Source organism: Copadichromis virginalis, linkage group LG6 (assembly GCF_057382275.1).
Source record: "Copadichromis virginalis isolate Kocher_CV1m ecotype Utaka linkage group LG6, C_Virginalis_male_GT1.1, whole genome shotgun sequence".
Lineage (NCBI taxonomy): Eukaryota > Metazoa > Chordata > Actinopteri > Cichliformes > Cichlidae > Copadichromis > Copadichromis virginalis.
The window spans coordinates 26,074,445-26,101,652 of NC_140623.1; the positions used below are offsets into that span (position 1 = coordinate 26,074,445).

Consider the following 27,208-nt stretch of genomic DNA (forward strand, 5'->3'; position numbering starts at 1 on the left):
TGGTCATTCACAGTGGGAGTCCAGTTGCTTTCTATCCAAGCTCCTTAGAGTACCATGACCTGGATAGCTGAGAACCTACACAGGCATTTATATAACACAGGCTTTTTTCTGTGTGTTTTTCAGGCTACCATTATTACAGACTATAAGAGGCCACAAAGAATTTCTTAACCCTCACTTTAACAACATTTTTGCCAGAATGCACAAGTGTGCCGTTCCACCCCTTAGCTCTAATAAAAAAAGATCAAATAAAGACCATCTTCATGTTACCTCTGCTCTTTAAACATTAACGCTGGAGTTCTTGGAAAAAAGCAGGGGCTTCATCTCTAAAATACACCTTGACAATGGAAAGTTCTTGTCCAGCCATTTTTTCCCATCTTAATCTGACCTATATTAAACCGTCTTTGCGTCACAGGTGCATTTGTGCATAAGTAATGGTTAACGCCCAGCTCGCCTAAATAAAGCTTAAATGGAAGCTGCATGAGTCTTAGCTTAGTTAATATTTCAGTGAGTTTGAATAATGCAGATTGTCACCTCCTTCTCTTCTTCCGTCACTTTTCACTTGCTCACTCTCCGTCTTTTTCCCCCTCTCCCCATTTTCTATCTCTATGTCCAAACAGCTTTTGCTTCCTACGTCTGTCTTTTACCCTCCCGTCATCTTTAATCTCCTCTTGATCATCGTGACTTCAGCGCTTCCCTCAATCCCCCTGTCTTTTCTGTCCACACGTAGACCAGGGGACATTGACAACGTCAGCGTTGAGGGAGTTCAACAAATTTACTGCTATGCCGCTTTGACCTGCAACTATGCCTGAAAGTCTATTCAGCACAACGTGGCCATTTGTTTTTCTCTCCCATGCTCACTCACTGCTGCCGTGACTGAGTAGTTTACAGATGGATCGCATGTTCAGGTACCTGGTACATGTAGGAGACGTTGGATCCCAGGTATTTGGCACTGTAGAACAGCCCATCAGGCCATTTTACTTGAACAGCTTCCCCCACTTCAGGAGCACCCAGGTTCACACAATCTCTGCTCTGAAATACAAGAGAGTAGTAGATGGTCTGTAAGTGTCTAAGTGTTTCAAAACAATTTCAAAAAGACAGAAGAAGTCATTCAAAGTGGGTGTCAGGATAACTGCTAAAGAGAGTAATTCCCTTTGATATATTTACCTGCTAAAAAAAACTCAAGTGGACTGACAACAGCTTTTGCTATAGTCGAGAATTTGACAGTCGAGTGCTGTTGAGATCTAAACTCAAAGCTGCATACAAAACTTCTCAGCCCAAAATGGTTGAGACACTATGGTAATGTAAAGAGCAAATGGTTTTGTTTCAGTGTTCAGACAGCAGGACCTCGTGAATGCTTTGTGCTACCGTGACACACTGAATATCCCCGAGAAACTTGTTTTCTTGTCTTCTATGTAAGGGGCTTCAACACTAGACAATCAACAAGCTTTAAGGTGTACATAGCTTTTTAACAAAACAAGCACAAGGCTTCAAAACATACACATTCAGTTATTTTGGTGTAATATACAATATCTTTGGTAGCTAGCTGAGGCTCAGGACTGAATGCTCTTAACTTTAATGTGCTCTTAAATATAGAAACACACGTTTAGCTGTCAGTTTCCATACTCCCATCGAAACCCCTGGTGTGTGATATTGTATTTTTCTCTGAAAGGCCCTTTCAGAAACCCGCTGAAAGATTTACAATGAGAAACACTAGAGCATATTTTCAAAGGAGAAAAAGAAGTTCCTCTTAACGAGGGGGATTTAAACAACTGGTTTGACCTCATACAACTACGCAGTGACCTCTTGAGTGTGCGTCTAATTAAACATATCCTCACCACTATGTCCTCGGGGTACGTGTCATTAGAGAAAGAGCCATCATCAAACATGACCTCGTAGAACGTCTGGGAGGTGATCTGCGTGACCTTGGAGCTGTAGTAGCGCAGGTTCTTGTGTTTGGAGATCACCGTCTGGCCAAGTGAGATAGAAGCTTGGTTTGCTTGCTGCTTCTAGTGTAGACAGAGAGTAGCAATTAGACTAATGTATGGCAATACAGAGTAAAGTCAAACTAAATTCCACTGGGGTACAGCAATGTTATATAATAAGTGACAACTGAAATGTTCTGTTAGATTTATTTGCATTATAAAAGGCTCTGATACCCAAATCTCTGCTTTTAATACAATCAGGTTTATAGATCTGTCTCTCAAGTCATCTTGACAGCTTCTTGTACCGAGGTACAACTTTTACTTTTAATTAAGCTCAGTACGAACAGAGTATGGTTGTTATCTTTGCATTTAGAAGGGAAGAAATTGCACCATGCAAGTTAGTTGCAGCATAGTGAAGACAAACCTTAAATTAGTGTGAGTTTAAGTGTAAGTTGGGCATCAGCTCTAACAAGACCCCAAAGAAAACTTTTCTTCAGTACCAGCACAAAGAACTCATTTGTGAAAGTACATCCTTGACATTTTAGATACTGGCATTCACTCACACCACTGTGGCACAGTGCAAATGTATGCTGCGCTCACTTAAAGCGGGAACTTTCTAAAACAGCAATTAGTCTTCTAAACGAGCAGTTAATTCTGTACGGCTGTTCCAGTAGAATAACTGTTAAATAACTGAACTCAGTAATAATGATCTTTTGTGTCTTAAGCTGGTTTATCCATAAAAATAAAAAAAATGCCCAAAACTAAAACAAAAAACAACCCCCCCCCCAAAAAAAACAAAAACAAAAAACAAAAAACAAAACAAAAAACAAAAACCCAAAACAAAACAGACTTACTGCACACTTTTCTCCTCCTTTTCTAGCATAATGTTGCACTACTAACCGCACTGTCATGGACAATGTTTCAGTTTATACGTTTAATTCAGTTACCAGCATTATTATAGATGATGCAAGTGAACAAAGCAACGAGCTGAACTTGAACCTACAAGTGACTGCAGTAAATACTTAATGTCAAACTACATTAACTACCGCAATTCCCCCCAAAAACAAAAAATGCTGCTGGAACGCCGTTTAAAATGTGACTATAACCAGAATGATTTACCAAATGTCACGTGGCTCATGTTCACATACGGCTTCTTCTTGCATGATAGAGCTTTAGCGTGCATTTATAGATGGCCCAATGACTGTGTTCACAGACAATGATTTCTGACAGCAGTGTTTCCATGACAGAAACATTTCTGTTTTAAATGAAGTGCCATCTGAGGGACCAAACATCAGCGGCATCCAACATAATCTGATTTTTCAGCCCTGTCCATTGTCCACAGAGATTTCTCCAGATTCTTTAAATATTTTGGTATTATGAACTATAGAGGATTATTCTGTAATTGTTCCACAAATTATAAACATCGTTTTTAGCAATGCTCTTTTTATTCCCCATCATGCGGCTAACCAGCTGCCAATTGACGTAATTAGTTGCAAATTGTTCATCCAGCTCCTTCTTTTCAGCACCTTTTACTTTTCCAACCTTTTGTTGCCCCTTGCCCCAGTTTTAAGAGATTGTTTAGAGTGCTGCTGCTCTCAAATTCAAAATGAGCTGCTATTTTTCATGAAATATTACCATGTCTTAAGTTTTAACATTTCATATGTTTTCTTTATTCTATTGTGAACGAAATATAAACTTGAGTTTTTTTTAATCACTTCATTCTGGTTTTATTTACATTTTACACAGCATCCCAATTTTGGGGGAATTCCACAAGTTCAATTGTATTTGGGGTCAAATGAGAATATGTTGTGCAGAGCAGCAGTTTGTAAAGTGGGGACATTAGTTTACTATCTTACGCTTTATTTGTTTTAACTGAAACAAAATATTGAATGATTTATTATGAGCTTGTTTGTATTAAAATACAGAACATGTACATTAGAGAAGGAGGAGATCCCACGCTAACACAGTATAAAGTGTAAGGATTTTCCTGGTGTTGCAGAGACATTCACATCAGAAATAAAAGTAATCCATTGGATCTTCATCTTCTTTTATGCCAAGAGTAAATGAACATGCTTATGTTCATTCTTGCAGCCAACAACAGAACATTTGGTGTGCTTCATTAATAGAATATAGAGTTAGAGTTGGCAGAAAAAGGCTCTAGCAGGGAAATAGTAGTTGTTCATTCTTTGTTTGAGTGCAAACAAGCCACTGTGCACGCATCACGCCGATGTGTTGTTACACAGTGCCCTGTATAAGTTATGGAAGAAAGACTCGACTACAAACAAGGTGATTCAGGCAGTTCAGCTGTAGTATTTGCAACAGGTAAAACAGAGACAAAGGCATAACATAAAGGGGCCCCTTTAACAAGCTGTTTTCAATTATCTGGCGAGTAGTCATTTGTGCCACTTCCTTAATTACATTAACACAAATTATTAAGTGCTTATAATTGAGTCAGTTATTTCAAGCGTGTCAAAAACAATAATATGTCTATTTATTCCGGGCACTGGTTCAGATCAGCTGTAGCAAACACCTGTCCTATAACTTACAGCTGACGAACTCCGCGACTGGTGTCTATGGCAGGTGATTGACACAACATACGGCCAATCATCGGGCTCCATGATAACACCGGCAGCATGGGCACAGGTCACATGAAAGGAGGTGGGACACCGGCCACATGAGCACTGGATACAAGCCCCTGAGTGCCGCTTTCCCGCACAGCGTTTACGACAATAGATGCACTTCTGTAAACACATAAGGACCAGACCAAACTGTCAATAGGCCTGAATTAACTTAGGTTGCACACGAAAAGCTGGGAAAATGTTATTACTGCAAAGGAATTATAAAAACAATTGAGAGACGCCAAGAACCAAAAAATGGCCAGTGGTCTAGAACGATCAGCAGCTGCTTTTAGACAAACCAAAGGTGTTTTTAGACTGTATCCAGCTTGTTTTGTTTCAATATAACTAGATTTAAAATGCTGTCAAAGTGTTCTTCAAAAAACATTTTTTAAACAATAAGCATGTTCTTTAAGTACGTCTTTACCAAAATGTTTTCAAGCCTTACTGGAAATGATCCAAAACAATATACACAACGAATAAATAAAATCTCTAGCCTTATCGTTACAACAGGAGTATTTGTCCTCTATATCGTTATGGCTTGCGTTCTAAAGACACATAAAAACAACAGCTGGGCCGCCACTCTTGGCTTTTAGAATATATGGTCTTTTTAAAAGCATGTTGCTAACAGTTTAATAACACTAAAGTATGAATAAGATGGCCAAGCTCATCGTGACCAAGAAAACTTGATGGTTGCAGTGATTGCATTGAATTTTTTTGCTGTTGGAAACTGATTGCAAGTACATGTTGTGAAAAACTTGTTGCCCAGAGGTCAAGGATGCAACACCCTCAACTTGTGGACAACACAAGATAATTGCACAGGTCGCATTGTGGGAGGCAACAATCCCAGTACAGCTCAGACTGACTGCAATCACTCTCAGACAGATTAGCAAAGGATTCCAAAAAACTACCATCTAATTTATAATTGCAGATGGGGACTCAACTCAACTGGTTGCCAGCTGATTTATTTTCTAGTTATATTCTTATATAAAAGCAATGTCACTGAGTATCTTTATATCATTTTGCAAATTAATGTCACTATTTGTGAAAGAATTACTGAAACAGTGTCAAAACTGATGTTCTAGCTGGACTCTGAATTTAAATAGTTCATTTCTGTATATGTAGACAGCGACAGATTTGCAACAGACAGCAATAGATTTGCGATTTTCACCAGTGTATCAGTAAAATGCTGTATTATCCATGACAGACTGGATGTAACAGCCATTCAGTCGCAGTCTGGCACCAGACTTACTCCATCTTCCTGTTGCTTTATCACCATCCTGACCAAAGTTACTTTGAAGAAATGAATGAAAAGACCAAAACAGCTCTGTGTTGCTTTATATTAACAAAGATTTCTTGATCAGTACCCAGGACATGTAACATATCATCTATATAACAGTAGTTTCCAACAGCAGCTGCTGACTCATACTGGACCGTCATATCGGATATCTCCACGACACCACTTTTGGATCTTGGCACTGCTGACATCAGTTTGATGAACGATGAACAACGATCAAACTTTTTGGTTAATTAGTACATTTGTTGTTGTTGTTTTTATATAGAAAATCAAAAGACACTGATAGAAAACATGAAATACTGTGCTTCCAGAGATGAAAGGAGAAGTTGTGATGGACAGCAACATCCTACACACACTTAGAGTGGCTGAAGATATTATTTACACAAAGGGAAAATCATTTTACCCCAAGGGTAATAAATAAATAAAAATTCACACTGTAAATGGAAGCCCTTCAGTCGGATGTTCTCCTTTTTAAATTTCAAATGCAAACTACTGCACAATACACCTACTCCCAGTGACTGCCTTTATTGCTGTGGAGGAAACCTGACCTTACTCACTAAAGCATCCATGTCTGGTGTAAAATAAAAAAAATAAAATAAAGTAATTTAACATTTGCATTTCCACTCCAGACTTTAAAGGTTGGCTAGGAAAAACAGCAAATTAGTGACAATAGACCGCTAAGTGAATCACCGCTCAGCTGTGCCGTGAACCTCTAACATAATTTAAAGCCAATATGTGCTCCAAAAAAATTATATCTGTGAAATCTGCTGTTATTGGATACGGTAGTGTAAACAAGTCATTGATAGCAGAAAATAAAATGAGAGACCCCAGTTTAATAGTCAACAGAAACATGTTATTGGACTGCTGCAATACAAAGAAACCCTCAACTTAAGCCAATCAGATGACATCATTTACGCTTTCCACAAATAAAAAGTGCTTCAATCTGTATGTTGTGGTATTTTCTTTCCTCGTTTAAGCTCTGTGAAGAGTACACAACTGCACACTGGCGAGCATAATACACATACACATCCTACACACAAACACTGCCATGCATCCATGCACAAACACACTTGAAGCGAAATTTTGTAAAAGACTATCTCTCGGGTTTCTGCACTAAACAGCCCATCAAGTCAGTTCCCTCTACTGTGGCATCTCTCTTGTCTGTCCTCTCCAACGAAAGGGAAAATATGACGACATGCCTCCCATTATAACCCCACTCGCTCCCTCTTCCTCTTTCACCCCCTTTGCATGCCTTCCATCTCACTCCATTTTCTCTAGTCTGCTCTTAATAAAACACCCATCTACGCTCTCTTCTTCGCTTCCCTGCCCTGGCTTCTGTCTTTGCAGCTTGGTTTCACATCTTACTGAAAGTAATTTATTCATTAATCTAATTCCCCGGAAATCCATGCTATAATATCGACATGTAATACGTCTATATGCAGACACGTTCCAGTGCCTCAGTGAGTTTAAGTGGGAATTAGCTGGTTTTTTAATATCCATTTCTATAAAAGGTTCCAAATTACCATATCATTGCTATATCTTGTGCATAATATTGTTGTTTACATATTGTTTAAACAGCACGTGTTGAAATATTAAGAAAATACAATATCAAAAGCACCTTATGACAGTTTAATTCCCCTGTGTATATTTCTATATAATAGGATGTGATGATGCCCAGAAACAAGAGAAGGCATCTGAGAGGTAAATAAGAAGGTGACGCTGCGCAAGTACGAACCTTTCTTAAAGTCTCTGTCCTTATCAGCTAAGCCACTGCCCTTTGTTCATTTATTTGAACAAATCAATAACTGATCTAATTAGTTGGCTCAGCGTTAATTAAATTTAACCTCTACAGCAGGGCTGGCTTCGTCTTTACAATTATCAGCTTAGCCCTCTTAATGCAGATATCAGTTGGGGATCAGTAGGTATTGTGTATAGTGAGAGACTACCCTCTTTTCCTCTTGTGAAGAAAACCAAAAGGCAATATAAATGCTGTTTTTAAAACGGGATGAAAATCCTAAGTTTATCCTCCCCCACCCCCCTAATAATGAAGTTTCTTGTCCTTTCTGTTCCTGAGCTGAGGGAGAAGCAGTCAGTGCTTTTCTCGGTGACTAACTTGGCCTACATTTCGTAAAGCCTTTTCCCATACCTCCTACATTATGGACAGCACTGCACAGATGAACTGGCCCGACTGTCTAGTCCACTTATTGAGGCCAGCATAACAAGATTCTAGCTGGCATGCACTGTGTGCAAAATCTGTGTTCGTATTTCTGCAAATGAGCACTTATGTACATATATTGGCAGGGGAGGGGACAAAATAAAATAATGCCAATTAGATCACAAAGTAATATAAACATGTAAGAATAATTGTATGTTTTAATGCGTGTGTGAACTTCGCCAATTTCTCCCCTGTGACTTCTGCAGTGTGTATTCGGGTGCCTGTGTTGAGCCATGCGTTAAGAACATTCCCACAGTAAATTATGAATGTGTATGTGTGCACATCGGTGTGCGTGTGTTGTATGATAGTAAATTATGAATGTACTGAGCTGCTGCAGGGGCAACGGGTCCAATGCGAACTTCAGAACACGTGGCTCGGGGATTGAATCTACAAATGACAACGCAGACAAAACAGAAAGGTAGTCTGTACGCCATCCTCGAAACTTTGAGAGAAAGTCTGCATCACAGGCGCACACTTTCTACTGGTGTACATGTGAAGGACATATTGGTTATTCATGCACACTGTGTGATAAAGCATTTAACATCTAAAGCAAGGAAGTGCCACTTCCTCTAAAAGGAATTTAGGTCCTTCATATACTTATATTTTGGCCATCACGTAGGTCATGTCAGAGGCTTTTATGAGCACCCTGCCTCTTCCCCGTCTGGACTATAATTTTCATTTTGTTCAGATTTCAGCCTGCGGATATGGAAACTGACTTTGTGGTTTGTGCTTTCATATCCAAATGAGCTTAATTTCAATGTGGTGTGAGAAGATATGAACCATATCCCTGTAAATACCCTATGGGTAATGTCACTGTGTCCACAGAGTTAGCATCCCATTCAGTGTCAGTGCAGCAATATTCCTTGAACTATTTTCGGGTCATGTATAAACCTAAATATGCTGGTTCCCTGTGGTGAAGTATGACATTTTAGTTATAACTGAAGTCTATTCACTCAGATGTCGTTTTCTGAGGGACTGATAACTAAACTCAAACTGGATATCATTGTGTTACGCTGAAAAGTCTTCTTACCATTTCTTTAATTTGGAAGTGGAGGTACTTCCAAATTTCCCCTGACTGCAACCTCCAGCAACCAGGTATAGAAAACACACCTTTCCCAAGTGACTGGTGGTTAGCAGGGGGTCACTGACGCGTTTCTAGGCTGGCATGGCCGAGGCTTTAGGAATCAATTTCAATGTAGCTGCCAGCAACCTCCAGCAACCATGTGCAATGTTATCAGGGAATACCTCTTTTTCCCTCATGACCAGAGGTTGCCAGATGGTTGCTGACAGGTCTCTAGGCCTTTGTATCCGAGGCCTATACTACCTTTTTCACAACCCTTCTTAGAAGCCCAGATCTGTCCAGTTCATCTGTGCATTTGCAGTTTGACTATGGACAAAAATGAACTTCATTTTATGTCGGGGGACAAATGAGATCTAGTTCTCTGGCTATGAGCTAGAAACCCCTGAGACCTGATTCATCTTCCTTTTTTTCTTCTAAATACCATTCATGGTGTTGTATATTCTTCCTTTTTTGTGACTGTGAAGGCATGGACTTTTACTGTAACATCCTCAGGCCATCGCAGCTGTGCTGTGCTGTAACGAAAGCTCAAAACAAGACTTCTAAAAACAGCAGCAGGGCTGGAAGTGGCGCATCACTGCATTCAAACACAACTTTGGAAGGGACAACGGCCAGTGTTAAATTGAGCATGGCTTTTAATTTTTGTTGTATAACTTTGTAATCTCAGCCTCTATATATTAATGATGTATTCACATCATTGTTACTTTCAGCTCACGCAACCCATTTTGAACAATAAACTGATTTATTAATGTATCTTTTGTCATGAGCTGTTTTAAGGAGTCCTAAACTGTGATTTATTACATATGCTTCTAAGAAGAATTGAACTTATCCCATCTCTGTGATCCATCTTATGTGAGGATGTGCTTCTCCAACACTTTGCTTTCTGCTGACTTATCACAGTGCCTGCAGCAGAAAGCTAAGTATAGTGGCAACATGTCAGGTCTGCTGAGACGCACTGCAGCTCCCTCATTAAACAAACACATACACACTTAATAAATGCACAAGCACATGCACTCAGGGAGGCAGACATACACCTGCACACATATAGACAAACATCAGCACACAGAGTCTTACACACTCACACACACACACACACACACACACACACACACACAAACCCCCCCACTCCCACCCACCAGTGGTTAATTATCTAGCTTTGATTGCGGGCATGTTCGTCTCACATTGTTAATTAGAACTGTGAACACTTCATTAATTAGACCAGGACAGTCCTCAAGGAGTGTGTGTGGTGTGCGGGTGTGTGTCTGTGTGTTCTCACCAGTTTATATCGCTGCATGGGGATCCTGCTGGTGTCGATGGGACTCCTCTTGGATTCATTGCTGAACCTCGCCTCTGGCAATGCTACTGCACACATCACGTGAGCCCATCTATACACACAAACAAATTAATACATTGTGATGATTAAGATACCCAGACAATTCATTTGGCTGAGCTCTAGAGATGAGGGATAAGTGTGCAGAGCTAATCGCAGAACAAAAGCTCGTCTCACTTGTCGTTTTGGGTTTTCTTTAGAGCGCCACCTCTGAGGTTGCAGAGACAGCATTCCTGGGAAAAGAGAAAAATGAGTGAGAAAGACGAAATGCAGATATTTTTCTTCTAGTCACCAAAATCTATACACGTGCCACAGAGGAAGATATTTCTGCTTATTAAATAGTCAGAAAGAAGAAAAAATTAGTTGTCTTTATTGTATACAGTGATCACACTGCAGTGTGTCAACTACCACATATGAATATGGTCATCTATATTTTTAAGATACTACTGACTGTTCTGACTAGGGTCAGATCTTTGGGTGAGCCATCATCATCAGCTATAACGTATAATCATTTTAACACTAGTTCACATTAAAATTTTAGGATAGCACTGCTATTCTCCTTATACACCACAGTCATACTTGAATCAAAGGTATAAAATTGTCTTACTGCTGTAAAGTTTCCCTCGGTACAGCGATCACATGACCATTGTTCACTGATGTCGTCTGCAGAAACACCGTAACAGCCTAAAGTAAGAAGGGATGGATCAAAAATCTGTAGCAAAAATACTCACTGACTCCTCAAATGCTATTAAACTGTTGTGTCAATGGGTTGGGAGAGAAACAGCAGACTTGACAGTAAATGGCAAGATAATTTTATGTTATTAAGGAAACAAAATGTCACAACAAAAGACAGAGTTGGTGTACAATTCATCGTTGTTTACGAAGGCGTCCGTCTGTGTGGGTTTATCTCATATTAACGTGTGTCATAGCACGCTGTCATTTTAGACACTTCACAGCAGCAACTTTGCTTTTTGGTCTGAGTCCTCGCGTCCAAATGTTTTTCCAAAATAAAAAATGGCCTTGAACAGAAAAACACTGGGATTTCATTTAGTAAAACAAACGTGATCTTATTCAAAGCTGGCAGCTGATTACAATCCATGAGCTAGAGGCTTTAGACACGTAGGTTGGGAATTTTTATTTGAAAAAACACACTTGAAGTCTGTATATGTGTGCATGTCACTATTCTTTTCCTGCATTATCCATCAGAAAACCAAAAACAAAATCTAAGCCCACCTCTGTTTCCTTTCCAGAGTTCAAATAACAGAACGGGCAGAAAGCTACATCAACATGTACTTATTGTTGGGGCTCGAAACCGAACTTGTGGCTTTTTCATCAGTGTCAAATGACATACACTTCATCTCTAACTCCCACCCCACCAGACTTACAGACACACACACAATAAATGCACAACATCCTAGACCAAGCAGACTAAAAATATGGCAAAGTGAACGTTAGTAAGAGTGACTCAAACTGACTGAAAGCTGGGCATACTGCTGTCTAAGTCTTTTAAAAGTAGCTGCGTTTGCGCGCGCGTCTGTGTACGCGCGTGCGTAAGGCCGGCTGGAGGCTTAAGATATCGAAATGTGCATGATTGGGACAGAGATCCGTGTGAATGAGGGATTACGACAATGCACAATGTGTCGTGTCTGAGTAGCCTGGAAAAGAAAAGCTCCAGGGATTTTTTCTTCCCTTTTTTAAGAAAATGTGTGAGAGCTTGTTACTGGCTTGGGGATTTTGAACAGGAACTGTGTGTGGCGGAAACAGAGGATTCACCCCCAGTCTGACGAGGGAAATAAAATACTCCAAACCACAAAGAAAGGGGGGAGAAAGGGAAACAGAGAGAGGGTGGAACATACGGAAGAAATGAGTCAGGATTTAAACCCACTGACCCTCTAATAATGACATCAGTAACACAAGCACAACATGTGAAAACGAAGAATGTCGCCTGGTGGTAAGTGGTAAACAGATGGCATGAAGTTTAAAAACTATACACATCAGTTTGTATCTTCTACCCCCCTCCTCTCACACAAAAAAACTCAAATATATGTGCTACTGTTGCCTTGTGCATACATACTTGCATGGACCTGCAAGCAACAGCTCTGGCAGTAGAGCAGAGGGGAGGTGCCGTCTTCCTGCAGCAGTGGGTTAGTGGGAGTAGGGGGGCAATTCTCCTCCCGAAAAGAAAAGCAGATCTCTGGGATCAGGGGCTTGCTTCTCCTAAACCCTCCACCATGAGGTGAGGGACCCTCCATTGGAGATGAAGATTGGAAGGTGTCTTTAGCTACCATAGGCTTATTATCCTCTGCTTTGTCTTCCGCCTAGGGGAGGAAGAGACTGTAATTTTCATGTATAAAAACCTCTGACAGACGAAAAACTCAAAATTGTCTCTCCAGACTGAACTTTAACTACATTTAGAGCTGGAAATGTGCTGAAAAGCTGCAATTATCAGTAAAGCGGTTGGATTTAAAAAAAAAAAAGAAAAAGAAAAAAAAAAGACATATGAGCTCAACACAGGATAAGAACCACTGACCAGTGCAATACTGAAACAACCTCTAATTGGAGTAGCAAAAATGCTAGCCAAATGAGGCAAATGATGTAAACACAGAATGAAATGTGATCTTTCAACATTCTCAAGAGAAGAAAGTTGCAATGCGCACTCAATTTACACCAGTGGAACTGTGCATGTTTTAAAGACAATCATCTCCCAATTTGTGCTGACCTCCCCTTTACCTGATAGTAGGGCATGAAAAGTGTGCACACTGCACAGTACGGCTGCATGGTGGCTGCATGAGCATTGTACTCCCTCTCTGTTGAGAAGCAGCTCTTTTTGTTCTGCCACAGGTAGACAAGCGGCTTTGCCCACGCTTCCATTTCCTGCCCCTCTTCTTCTGCCAAGCTTGCTTCAGGTGGCTCTAAATGGAGACGAAATAAAGCCTTACTTACTCTGTAATCACTCATCTATTCAAACGGTGGTTTCTTTTACTGGGGCGCGGACAATGATTCATGCAATTCCAACCACGAATCTCTTGCCTGGTAGTTTGTTAATTAAGCCTTTTCTGAATGTGAAATAATCATCTGGCCAGAATATCAAAAAACGCAACACAAAGTGAATTCTGCAGCATTTTCTGCACAGAATCGCTGCAGAAGTCAGAGCTAATCCGGCCGCTGTGGTGACAATTTCCTCCAGTGACTTTAAAAACATTTTCACGGAATAGACGCCTGTCAGTTTCCAAATTTGCCCAAAAATAATTAAGCACTCTCATGATCATAAAACAGGCTTCTCACAGCCATGGTCATTTCTTACTCGCAGATAAACAACTACAACGGCTGCTGAATTATTCATCCTTTCTCACAACTACAGAGATGATAAATGTGACTGTGTGTGTATATGCACATTAGTGGTTGTTAATGGAGGCCCCCCTCCCCCCACCCCATTAAAACCATGAAAACAAATAGAATATCTATCACTAGATCATTTTACTGTGGTAGGCCCGAGAATTAAATGTGTTTGGTTTATGTGTGCATTGACGTCAAAAGAATCATTTCGGAGGGACATAAAATTTGAAAAATGAGGAGGGGAAGTATGGACCACAGGGTGGAATGGCTCACTGTGGAAAAACACAAATTTTACCTGAGTGTACTTTATATTTGTCAAGACTGTTGTTCATGCTGCTAACAGAGTCAGTTCTATTACTTCTGAGTATATTGTGTTAGAAATACAAACTTTTACAAAGTATGCGTTGTTGTTTTTGGACTACAAAACGGATTAACATCTAAATGTTGTGATGATTGCATTCTTGTTCGCTCCAGTGCAACCAAAAAGAAGTCTAACGATCATGGGTTCTGGCCCGGTGCCACCCACCATGCAGTACTAACCACAACAGGAAATGTCCCTGGGTTTTTTATTGAAATAAGCTTGACTCTTGGCTTATACTGTGTGCATGTGTCGCTGTCTAAATGTCTTTTTTAAGGCTCAACCATAGCAATACCTTTCATCGAACTGTGTTAACTGTATATATGCGTGTGTTTTTTCAGTGTGCCCACCGTCGTCACTGGCAACCTGTTGTTTGACAGCAGTTGGTACAGCCCTTGCGGTGGGTTTCCTGAGTGGGTGACGCCAGCTCTTAGTGGTCCTCTTCATTGACAGGGCAGGATACTGGCATGGACAGGGATTGATTGAAGGTGTTAAACATTATTTTTTAGTTTCTGTAATGTGTAAACTATTATAATTGACTATTTAAAAAAAACACTCACAGCACAAACCTCCCCAGGTTCCAGGCCTGATTCATTGCACTTATAATTATTTGTATCATTTATTTCTTCTTCTTCATCATCATCGTCGTCATCAGAGGAGTCACTACTGCTCTCTCTCTTGGCACTGTGCTGCTCTGCCTCATCGTCATCAGATCCTCCTTCTTCCATATCAGACACCCTATCCTGTTCTCCATCTCCCGTTCTGAGAGGTGAAACAGCAGTATCCGAATGGAGTCTCTCCTCAGCTTCCCTTTGTCTCCCCAGCTCCCTGCATAGGGACAGCGCGTCAGCCCCATCATCTCTTTGCAACTCGTACTCTCCACAAAGCCCCAAAGGCTCCATAGCACCAACTGAAACTAGAGAAGTGGGCTCGAGTTGAGCCCAGGTGAGAGGCCCACTTTCTCCTTCCTGGTTTTCAGACTCACGTAGTTCTTGCTCAGGGTTTTCCAGGTCAGTGACCTCTTTGCACTGAGGTTCAGTCCACATGGTGTAAGGTAGAGGGTCGTGGGTAAAGTCAGAAGGGAGCTCTGGGTGCAGACTTTGGATGAGGACTGCAGGATTTTGGGAATTAAAGTTTTTCCAGATACTACTGGAAAATGTTTTAGGCTCTGTGTATGTGTGCTGGGGTGTACAAAAGGAAGAGGAGTATGTAGTGTGATGCTGTAGTTGTAATGCTGAGTGGCTGTCACTTTGAGTGCATAATGGAGGGGCAGGGGCTGGGATGTTTTTGTTCGAGGTACTGAATCCGCCTTGTCTTTGAAATGGATCTTTGGAATTATCTTTATTTGCAAACTCTTGTAAGTTGGGTTTCTGTTCTCTTTGAGGTGCAGTGCTCTGAACAAGCTGCCCAAGGGAGGCATTGTTCGGTGCAGTAAGATTTTCCAGCTTTGCGTGATCCTTGTCAGCAGCAACTGCAGGCATTATCATCATTTCATGGACACCACCAGATGTTATTTTGTGCATACCACTGGCAGTTAAATGAGCCGTTTTTCCTTCTGAACCAGACACCGCTGCCCCTTCACAATTATATGGGGAATTTAAATGCCAGTTGTTGGCATGTTCTCCTGTATGAAGTTCTGCTGACATCACTAAATCAGCCTCTTTCTCTTCTTGTCTGGCTCCATGTGAGGATGAAGAGCCAGTTGGCATCTCCCTTTGAAGCACAGGTGCAATCTGGTGACTACACGATCGAGATTTTGAAAAATCAGTCAGGCCATCATCAGCAGGCGTAAGCGAGGGCATCTCTTGGGTCAGTTCAGGTGGCAAAGGGCAAATTCCAACCTTATCTGCAGGCTCCGGAGTGAGTTGTGGCATATCCACTGCATTCCTCTGCAGGAGAGGGGGGGGGAGATTTTCCTCAGTGTTACTTTTTAAAATGCGATTGTGTGTAGAAGGGGAGCTACATGATGTGCAGCTACCCCCCTCTACTGGCTCACTTTTTAGATCATAAAGTGCTTCTGTAGTGGAGTGTGGATTGATAGGCTTCAAATCAACAACTGCGTCCGTTCTCTCTGCTTTAAAGCTGTTGTTAGAGTAACTCTCTGTACCTGTGTCCATGCTGCAATCAGTGTTGAATATTTCACTTAAAGTGTCTTCTCTGCATACTGAAGCAGATGTGTGAGCTTTAGAAACAGGGGAACACAAGTTCACCACAGTCTCATCAGCAGTGCTTGTGTGGGAAGTTGAGTTGTGTTCACTGGCTTCCACAGGAGGCATCCTGATTGAGCAGTCTTTACGAGATGAGAGGTCTCTTTGTTCAGAAGTGGGACACCTTGGCTCGTTAATTCCTGGATCTGCCTGAGTAGCCACAGGCCTTTGTCTGAGACTTTCAGCAGTTCTGCTTGTGAGACCTGGCCCTGAGAGGTATTGTGGGTCAATATGAGTGTCTGTTTCTGCCTTAAGGTCATCCTTCAAAGGTGAGGCAGGGGGACTATCGTGAGAGTCATGAGAGTGGTCTTTAGAAACCCCCAAACTTTTACTCTCTACACGATTTACCTTGACCACACACATCTGTCTGCAAGGACCTGTTGAGAATAAAAGAATGGCTGGCTAAAATATGAAAAACAGTCACTGCCAAAAGTTTTTACAGACCTCACATGAAGGAGTTTACAAATATAAGAAACCAGGAACACAGACAGCTATGTACATAAAAAAAAAATTAAGTAATATCTCAAATATCTTCTTTATCATCTGTCAGTTTCTTACCAGAGAGCTGAACAGAGTTTTGACTCTGGTTGTGCTTTGACTCAGCTTCCTTTTTCTTCTCTTTCTGCTCTTTTTTGCCGGTTGTCCCAGCCACAGACCTTCGTACCTTCGGGCTGGGAGGACCTGCCGAACTTTTCCTCTTGCTTTTCAGCGCTGAGGTGCCATCCAAGTCAACGGGCTCTTCTGTGGTCCTGAGGCGCTTGGAGCGCATACGAGAGTGGCTGCTGTCAGAAGGTGAAGAGATCAAAGAAGATTAAAACTCAAAACCCTGAACGAAACCGAAAAGCAATGAAAGCATTAAAAGCGAATGTAGAAAGATTTGCCTTTTGAGAGGGCAAATACTAGATCACCAATGACTGCACCAAAGCTACCAGTCGTTAAATTATCACAATCCAATGCATATATGCACTCTCTCTTTCCTACTCCAAATGAAGTGCCCACTACCACCATTAACCCTACTCGATGTAATAATGTGCCACAAGCTGTTTACGCATGAATTCAAGAGGACAATATTGGGTGAAGAATGTTGGGACATTGTCTGAAATTGTCAGCCACATTATCACTACTGAAAATAGCCCATTTGGCTAAGACAAGCGTGTAGCATGGATAGTATTTGCAGCAGACAGGACACACGCCACCGACGCTGTGAATGCTATCTGACATATGTACAATAAGACATTACACGGATTTTCTACTACTGAGCTGGAACGTTAGAAACTCACGTGTACCTCCTGTTGTTAATATCTAGAAAAGTTCAGGTTTTCAGTGAAGGTGTGAAAATAACTAAAGAAAAGAGAATAAACATTGCATGAATATAAACAAAGTACCCTTTGTTTCCAGAATTGGTCTTGCGGCGCCTCTGCAACCAGCTCTGCAGCTCTGGTGTTGTACTGGGAGTGGCAAGTGTGTGGTCAATTGACGTTGAATCTTTACCCAGCATCCAATTAGCATATCTGTCAGGCTGAAAACGCTTCACAAAAGGCTCCATTGATATCTTTACCATGTCTTTGCTACACGTGCACTACAGGAGGAAAAAAAAAGAGATCTCTAGTTTAGATTTATATTAAAGAGATTTCTTTCAGCATAAGACTCCACAATAGACTCAAGGCTAAATAGCAAGATATTCGTTTTTTGTGATGATCTTTGGCCAAAACTTTACAACAACATTACCAATGTAAAGTTGGGATGCTATTCAAAATGTAAATAATTTAGATCTTAAATCCATATATTTGAGATCTAAATTATGATTATACTGAATTAAGTGCACTCTTACCTGTGTAGCAACCTTTCCATAGTCGATCCAACGTAAAGTGGCAAAGTTGGTTGACTCTGCACAGTTGAATCCATGATTGAACCCAGCATGGTAACCGTAAGGAAAGGTGATCATAAACTCTCCGGCTTCCTGAGTAATCTGGCAATTTGTCATATAAGAAGGAAAGAAAGAGGAGCAAAAGATTGGTTTATATGTGTGTATGTGAGTGATTGACCTTTAAATGTCCTCGTGGTTTAAAAAAAAATAATAACACAGAAAAGAAATGAAAAGTTTAAAATAAACCACTGAGGATTTCTGCAACCAATAAAAATTAACACTGCCTATTTTAGAAGCAGCAAAAGCTGTTTTCAAACAGGTGGTAAATAAAGGAACTAAGACTGAGAGTAATTCTTCAAAGGGACAGAGAACCTACCTTATCAAAGGGAATACCATACTTCTTCAGTACAGAAGGGGAGATTAGAGTCATCTTATGACGAAGGAAAGCTTCACACCCCTTGATGCTACTGGGAAAAAAACCTGACAGAAACACACACATACACAAAAAAAACCATTAGAGAGACTTAATCTGTCAGAGAGAAAAAACAAAACAAAAACAGGTGAATGAAAAAGCCAAATCGAAAAGCTGTGTGAGAACTGGCTTATTATCGACTGCTACATTTTTAATATTTATCGAGTAGAGTGACATTTTTTTCCATAATGGAAACCAAAGATTATTTCAATTATTAGCTTATCTTAAACATAATTACTTTCCCTGATAAATGGTGAAAGAAATACAGCAGTATTCTGTTTAGAATGAATTCAACTACAGCCAGAAAAAACCCTAAAACATTGTACTTAAACAACAGTCAGCAATTAATTTTGTATCTGTCAATTCACTGATGCATTGTGCAGTCACGTCAGTACCATCTATCCTAGAGAAAGAACTGCAATTATTTATGTTCTTTTTTTTTTTTTTTTACAATTTAGCATAGTGGACTGGACTCTCATATATAAGAAATTGGAAATGGCTGTCTGTAACAAAAAATTATTTTGGGTCATAAACCACTTTTGGATTTGCAGTTTCATGTGCAAACCATGGCTGTAATGTGCAAATACTAAATGACACAGTTTCTCTTAGAAAAGCTGTTCCAGCTGCAAAACAAACACATGCAATACATTCTACTAAAAGACAGTTTTTAGTTTTACTAACGTCCATGAAAATGCTGTATGGAGGTGTCTTGGGGATAGCAGGCTTTAACGGAACAATAAGACAAAAAGATCTCTGTCTCTGTTCATCTCTGTTCATCCACTCAAAAAAGAAGATCATTGCAACAACCAGTACTTTGTTTACAGTGGTCTATATAGTCTGACAAAGCAAGGATGGTAAACTAGACAATGACTTCAAGTTTAATTATTCAGACACCATTTCAGCAGAAAAAAAAAGACTAACAGATTAAAATTGAGCTCATCTGATTTGTAAGGGTGACCTTAATACATACAATACAATCCAGGATACAATCCAGCTTTATAAGTCGCTGAGACCCCAAGCAACATCAGTACTCTCAACGATTTATGAAATAGATAAAGTGAGATATGCAGACAAAGAAAAACATAACAAAAACCATCAGTAATAATTAATTGGAAACTAATATTAAGTCATTTAAATGCCATACTGAAACCGAAATGTATAGGCATGGACATACGGCTAAACCAAATATTGTGTGGTTTTTCATTAAAACTATCCAACATTGGTTGGATTGGTTCAGAGATTTGTTTGAATGTCTTGATGTGACACATGAATAAACACAAAAAAACAAATGTAGGACAGGAGTATCTATCAGCAGCTTTCATTTTGTAATACAGCTTTCAGTTTAAAGGAGGCTGGAGAACCCTGAATTATATGCATTTGTCTTTCTTCTCAAATTAGTTGTCTTTCAACTTACTGAGCGAGCCAATCAGCATTTCGACTGCATTTTACATCTATTTTACATGGGCTTATGTGTTTATGGATTTGTCAGGTTACATCTCTTTGCAGCCAGAGTTCATTAGCATGCTACATCTAGGTTGTTCTCTCGAGCGCACTCAGATTAATTATGAAGTGGATGTTGTTGTTTAATGCAGACCTGCCTCTGTATGCTGCGATCACGATTCAATATTTGTTAAATTACCCAACCCAACTCCTTTTAATCTTTTACCTGTAGCCAGGCGCTCCAGTCTCTTCCCATGCTCGGGGGGGATGGCATACCTGTTAAAGACAGAGATATGGAGCAGAGAGTTATTTTTGACTGTGTATGAACATGCTCTGTTAATTATGTCTACGGGGCACCATGTGTTGACAGTTGCAAACAAACTTTCAATGAGCATTTGCAGTTTCAAGACTGCCATCAAGTGGTGGACAAGTGAAAAACTTCAGAAAGGTGGATCAAGCTTTTAATACACTGCACTGTTATTTTATATGTAATCTTAACAACATACAGCATGATCCTATCATTAATCCCCCAGCTGTGCTCACACTCCTTTACAATTACCCATATTTTTCCAGCATATGTGACCATTTAAGGTTTGGTCTTCATATTATATTAAATCTTGGCCACTATAATATTTCAAAATTCAAGCCCAGTTATGTGTCCGATAAGGACACAGTAACCATCGGTGATTGCTGCTGAGTTATGAGTTTGCAGAATTTCAAGATGACCTTATTCTGTGTCTTCTCGTTCATGCTGCTGATGCAACCTGAATATATAATCTTCTCAAACTTCCCTGCAAGAAATCCATGAAGCGTGACAAGATTCCCTCTAGGTTTGACTAGGCATTCCATTTGACTAGTACCATCCACCCTCAGGTGTGTGGAATTTCTATCATCATACCACCTGTCAGTTTAACACGGCAGTGAGAGACAGGGTGAGAAAAGGAAGCAAACCTCAGGTAGAGGTGACACGGGGAGTTTGGGAGAGGAGGGGGAGGGTATACAGGATTGAGAAGAGGTGAGAGAAGTGCATCTTTTAAGCTGCTCCCCTCCAGGGACAAGATGTCAACACATCAGTGAGATGAAAGAGTCTACGTCAGTGAGTGTGTGTGTATGAGAGAGTACTAGATGATAAGGGTATGCATGTGTGTGAATATTTGGTACACCAGGCTGCTCTTTCTGAGTGTGTATGACTGTTTCTGTGTGTCTGGCTGTGACACTGATCCCTGTGGGGTTGCAGGGCTCACTGCTTTAATGAGCAAAACTCCCTCCAGGGCAAGAGAGAGAAATGGAACAACCAAGCTGACAAAGAAATGAAAAGCAAACTTCATTCTGATCTACCTGCATTTCCACTTCTTCTTTACCTTTATTACTCTAGTCCTAACCTCCTAATGACTAAGCTCTGATAATTCCTTTCGCAAATACCAATCAGACCTGTGCAATAGGCACTCTGTGATGGATCATGATACCTTTCACTGCGGTCAATACAGTACGTCCTCTAAAATGAAGAAGATAGTTTGATGAATTGAAAAAAAGAAAAATCTGTTCATTAAGCTGGCTCAATGAAAGAGTAACAACAGAGAAAATTCCAGTAATTATATCCCCAGACCCCAATTAATCTGTAAGAAAAAAAATCAATGATGCTTGCTGGGATGCCACACTTTCAAAGTATAAGACAAAACCCTCCAACACGGACGATTTGGAGCTCTAATTGTCCGTACTAATGCAGTTCCGTTCAATTCAAAGACAATGAGAAATCTCAGGCTTAACAAACTACTACTACTAAGAGTTTATGGTTTTGATCTGTGTTAAGCGTTTGTGCTAACTGTGTACCGTATTGATTGACTTGCTAAAATGCCAAATTTCACCTTGGTCTGTTGTACATACAGGAAAGACAGCTTCCGAGAAGTCAATTTAAATGCTTGCACCCGTGGAGAATAGCACAGCTGCCACACATTCCCTGCCTGCACATGTAGCCTAATTGCTTCATCTGTTGTTCCTTTACAGCTCTCACCACTACTTAGAGACTCAACACTCATTTATTTCTTTGTGTGCCAAAGACAACCACAGGGAGAATCCTCTGGGGTCTCTATGCATTTGAATTGGCATGTAAATCAAATTAAACCTGTAACACTGTAAATACTTGCTATTTAAATCCACTTTGGACATGATAAAAGCTATTTTCCAGCTCTGCTAGAAATGTAAAGGATATGCATCTCCTCTATACTTTCTCAGCCTTAAAATAGTCCCCACTATGCCCTGTATTTGTTTAAACATGTCACATAAAATTGTTTCTTTGACTATTCACAAATCCACAAAACTTGAGTTAACTCTTTACCTTGAAAAAAAAAAGTATAGACAATTATCTGCAAACCAGCCACTTTTCAGTGGAGGAAAACTTCCCTCTTTTTTTGTGAATAGTATTTATAATAGTGTCCTCTAACTTAAAGGAGAGACTTGTTAACAGAGTTGAAGTGTTCAATGTATTGTATTATTGCACAGCAGAATTCTCTATTCTTTTTGCATTTGGTTCCTCTACTGAAATCTAGAATTTGGCTTTCCAAACCATCTACCATCCACCTTCAACCACTTATCTGGGTTTGGGTTCATGGAGCAAGCAGTCTAAGCAGAGAAGCCAAGACCCCGCTCTATCTGGACAGCCTCCAGCTCATCCAGAGGGATGCTGAGATGCTTCCAAGACAGTTGAGAGATATCATCTCTCCAACCAGTCCTGGGTCTGCCCCAGGGCCTCCTCCAGGTAGGAAGTGCCTGAAACACCTCGCCTGTATCCTAATTAGATGCTTTCGCCTCAACTGGCTGCTTTTCAGTGTGGAAGAGTAAAGACTAATTTGTCTGCCTGGTTAATAGAAAAGAGAAAAAGGACTGATACAATCTGTGAAACATTGTTAGATTAGACCTTCTTGCTGTAGGAGTCAGATTATAACTCAGTGACGAATAGAAAACACAAAAATGATTCCATCTCCTACTAATCACTGTTCCTTACTCACCAAGATTTGGGCTCTCCAAAGTGAAGGTAGTTGATGCTGTAAAGGTCCATATCTTCGGTGTGCCAGGAGAAGGTAGTCTTCCACATACCAAAGTATAGATATGGAGTGTTGACACCCTGAATGGAAACACCGCAGTCCTCCTCTATAACATCCAGGATAGAGTTCAGGTGGGCAATGTTCCACTCATCCACATCCTAGAAAATGAGAAACAGGCTTTAGACCTGGGTTACAGATTGGTACCGCAGTTGATGATGGCATTTTAAATCCAATCACTATCAGCTCAGCTACACAAAGAGACAAGTGCGCTGTGTCGCTAAAGTGCTGCTCGACATGTTTTGACCTTCAGTTGTTCAAGCCAGCAATGAAGAAATGCTACTCAGGCTTCCAATCACTCTATATTAATAGAAACCGCACTATTCACTGATTTTACAGGGGGTCAACAATGCAGTGCAAAACTGGAGGATTTGTAATGACTATTGAAGTCCCTGTGTAGAAGATCCTTCTGATTACTTTCATTATTCTGGTGTATTTGTGTGCATGTAGAAATGTCAAACAGTTCCAATATTGATATACAGTAAAGTGTGAGTTGTTGGACAGTGACACGTTTAAAATGTCAATTTTCCCTTTGTACTCCACCACAGTGGATTTTAAATCAAGCAATCGAGATATGATCAAAGTGCAGACTTTCAGCTTTTATTTAACAAAACTATTTGCATTACCAAACTAGGAATTGCAGCTATTTGTATACATACTCCCTCATTTTTAAAGGCTCAGAACTAATCGGTGAAAAAAAGCTAACCATTATTAAATATAAGGATTGGTTTTAACACTTGGCCAAAAATCCTTTGGAGTCAATCATTGCCCGAAATCTTGATCTGACAGACGTCACCAAATACTGCGCTTCCTCCACTGAGGTGCTCTGCTGAGCCTTTACTACCTGTTTCTGGGTATTTCCGCATTCAGTTGTGTATTTAATAAGTGAAAAGCTGCTCTATTGTGCTGGGGTTAATTGACTTTCTTGTGCATTGAATGATGTCCCATTTCTTTCCATTGCTTTTGCAGTATGCTTTGTCATTATCCACGTGGACCATAGGCGTCAGCCTAATTACATTTGGCCCGCGAAGCCATACCAAATTATTATTAGAGCTGGCCTACTGGTATTATACAGCTAATATATATATTGTTTAGTATTAAGCTTTGCTTGTTCCATATTCAGTTTTTCAGCAAAACGTGTTTGAGTCCATAAGAAAAGATTCATTCTTATATCTGGAGGAATAAATATATTTCAATAAATATTAACGTTAGCCCGCGACTTTGTTCCAGTTTTGAATTTTGTCCCACTGTGTATTTGAGTTTGACACCCCTGACGTGTACTGTGAAGTGCTGTCTAATCAGCTTTGCAGTATTTGCCTGAATCTGTTTCTTCCTTTCTCAATACTCTTCTCTATCCATCATTGTGGTAAAAGTGAATTTTCATTTCATGTGTCCAAATGATTTTTCCAGGACTGTTCTGGCTATTTTAGATGTTTTCTGTCAAAGTTTAATCCAGACTTCTTGTTTTTGAGTGTAACCAGTGATTTGCACCTTGTTGTAACTCTCTGTATTTCCATTCATGAAGGTAGACTTTGACACTTGTTTCACAAGTCACTAAATACATGTTCCACACTCATCAAGTTCAAATATTATCTGCTTCATTCGTCATGAAATAACAAAGGAACAGGCCATGAACCTGATCGTCAGTCAATTTAATTTTGTTATTATTTTGCTTATGATAAAACGAATTGTAAAAACTCAGCAGGGAATGTAATAAGAGAAAGCTAAACTAGAAAGGTTGGCTTTAGCATCAGCATGGATTTAAAAAAAGAAAGAAAGAAAGAAGCAAAAACAGAGAGAAGAAAGATCCATCTACCTCATCGTAGAGGCTGCCACTGACATCAGCACCATATATGGGTGAAACAAAAGTGAGGTTCTTCCAATACTTCCTCTCAAGGTCTTCATAATTCAGGTAGCGAGGCGTACAGTACCTGTGAGAAAAAGAAAGAAATTTCATTTGACATTAGACAGCGATCCTTGTACAAGTACTTTGCTGTGGTCTAAACCGGAGACGCAGAATCAGAGCTACTGACACCAACACCAAAGCAACTTATTTCTACTCTTAACTTTGTTTTAATAATATTTGCTATGCTTGTGTTTTTTCGCTAGATTTAGTATCCTATTTTTATTTTACTTTACTGATGTGAGCTTCTTTACATCATGCTTACTTCTCTATTCAGTTTTTACATAGTCTTTAATTTAAACATTTACCTTTTTTAAAAATTCACTTTTATTGTATTTTTGATTTTTATTTATGGCTTTTTGTATATTAAGCTTTTCACATTGCTTTCTATGGTATGTGCGTAATTTTTTACATATTGAGCTTCTTTGTTTGATTTGTGTTTATTTACTGCTCTTTCTGTTTACTTGACCTCCTTTTTATGTAATTTTAACCTTATTAAGCTTTCATTCATTTCATTTCATTCTCCTTTATTCTATTTTGTTAATGGTCATGTTTAATACTGTTTTGCCAGCTTGTGGTCAATTTCTCTTTATTAGTATAAGACAAAACCTTACAGGCCTTTTACAAAGGTTTGTAAATACTCAAACTCTGAAGAAATTGGGTTTTGGCTGTGACAACATCAAAATGAAACATTTGTGTGAAATTAAGAACTATTCCTCCTGATTATTAGAGTTAACGAAGCATGTAAACCAGTTAGTTAAAACTCACATGTCACTGTTGGCCAATCGTCTGAACTCCTGCACCGTCAGAGGTTTTTTCTGGATGTTGTATTGAATGAAGAGCCCTGATTGGCCAGCCACCATCTGCTGAATTGGAGCATCGATGACCAAATCATCTATGTCATCATAGGTGCGACGGGGCTTCCAGCCTTTAGGAGGAATTACCTGAAGGATAAACAGAGGAATCAAAAACAACGATGTAGGAAATTTATTCAAAAGAAAAAGTCAGTTCCTTGTGCATTTACATGTCACACTATACATCATTCTTCCTTTTCTTCTTTTGATTGACTAAATCCAACTTCGGTTCAAACTACGTATAAAATGTAAACCCACTCACTAAGATAAGGTAACAATATGATAAGTTTAAAAAAAAATAACTGTCCAAGGTCTGATTCAACTCACTACTTACCTTAGCCAGGCCTGCCCGATGTGCACCCTGAGACTCCATATAAACCAGATACTTGTTGAAGTCCTTGAACTCTTCCATAGTGGGCCTGAAGGTCATAATCTTGCAGGTGGGGTTTGCAGCGGTATGCACCTCTGCTCCCGCCATCCTGCCACCTTACCAGGTAAAACCTGAGGAGAAAGAAAAACAGAAGATATTGATGATGTTCCAACATTAATGTGAATTTTGTATGAATTTTAAAATTCACATAAAAAGTATCTGTCAAAATACTTTACCCCTATACTGTCTATGGTTAGTGAAAATGCAGGGTATTAGTTAGTTATTTAGAGTGAATTTCAAGAGTGGCTCAACAAGAGGACAGATGGTTTTGCACCCCCAGCACCAAGTCTTGTTACAAATGCAAAATACAATGCAAAATGCCATTTAACAATTGTTCACCTCCTATTTCACTTTTTCCACACTCATCACAATGATATATAATTTTAAACAGCTTCACTATAGTTATAATGTTAGAAATTCTTTAGTTTTTCTGACGATTGCAAAAAATACAAATCGCATTACTAGAAGATCTTGTGCTCATTAGCAGGGTAACTGACTTGCGTGTAACCGACAGGTTCGCCACTAGATGGAGATAGAGATTCGACAACTGTGGATGTGATCTAGTGATCCTTTTGCTCATGCCAACAACCCTTTTCAGATTTTTGTCCCTTCCACCCATCCCACTCCCAACTCTGAGGTTCCTGTGTATCCAGACAAAGGATCAACGGGTGAAGCTGTTGTGTTTGTTTGGCCTTATACTTCTTTATAAGGCTACTTCACTGCAATCTACATTATATGCGACCCAATTAGTGGTATGCAACCTAATTATGTAATAGGCAATCACAG

General features: G+C 39.9%; 1 protein-coding gene across 5 annotated transcripts in view; it reads right to left on the bottom strand.

Annotated features, from left to right (window-relative positions):
- Positions 1 to 27,208, bottom strand: part of kdm4c (lysine (K)-specific demethylase 4C) — a 30,381-nt gene that overhangs the window by 2,207 nt on the left and 966 nt on the right. For 3 of the 5 annotated variants that reach the window (XM_085459475.1, XM_085459472.1, XM_085459473.1), the window contains exons 2-20: positions 26,327 to 26,493; positions 25,907 to 26,082; positions 25,052 to 25,166; positions 23,143 to 23,336; positions 20,364 to 20,413; positions 18,602 to 18,705; positions 18,190 to 18,327; positions 17,744 to 17,937; positions 16,917 to 17,140; positions 14,712 to 16,735; positions 14,502 to 14,613; positions 13,188 to 13,369; positions 12,532 to 12,775; positions 11,065 to 11,141; positions 10,635 to 10,690; positions 10,404 to 10,512; positions 4,469 to 4,663; positions 1,836 to 2,006; positions 910 to 1,029 (exon numbers count right to left, since the gene is read on the bottom strand). In XM_085459475.1, the coding sequence (XP_085315601.1) occupies positions 910 to 1,029; positions 1,836 to 2,006; positions 4,469 to 4,663; positions 10,404 to 10,512; positions 10,635 to 10,690; positions 11,065 to 11,141; positions 12,532 to 12,775; positions 13,188 to 13,369; positions 14,502 to 14,613; positions 14,712 to 16,735; positions 16,917 to 17,140; positions 17,744 to 17,937; positions 18,190 to 18,327; positions 18,602 to 18,705; positions 20,364 to 20,413; positions 23,143 to 23,336; positions 25,052 to 25,166; positions 25,907 to 26,082; positions 26,327 to 26,470 (4,629 nt within the window). In that variant the 5' untranslated portion in view covers positions 26,471 to 26,493. The remainder of the gene's footprint in view (positions 1 to 909; positions 1,030 to 1,835; positions 2,007 to 4,468; positions 4,664 to 10,403; positions 10,513 to 10,634; positions 10,691 to 11,064; positions 11,142 to 12,531; positions 12,776 to 13,187; positions 13,370 to 14,501; positions 14,614 to 14,711; positions 16,736 to 16,916; positions 17,141 to 17,743; positions 17,938 to 18,189; positions 18,328 to 18,601; positions 18,706 to 20,363; positions 20,414 to 23,142; positions 23,337 to 25,051; positions 25,167 to 25,906; positions 26,083 to 26,326; positions 26,494 to 27,208) is intronic. The other 2 variants (XM_085459474.1, XM_085459476.1) reach the window with 2 other exon arrangements.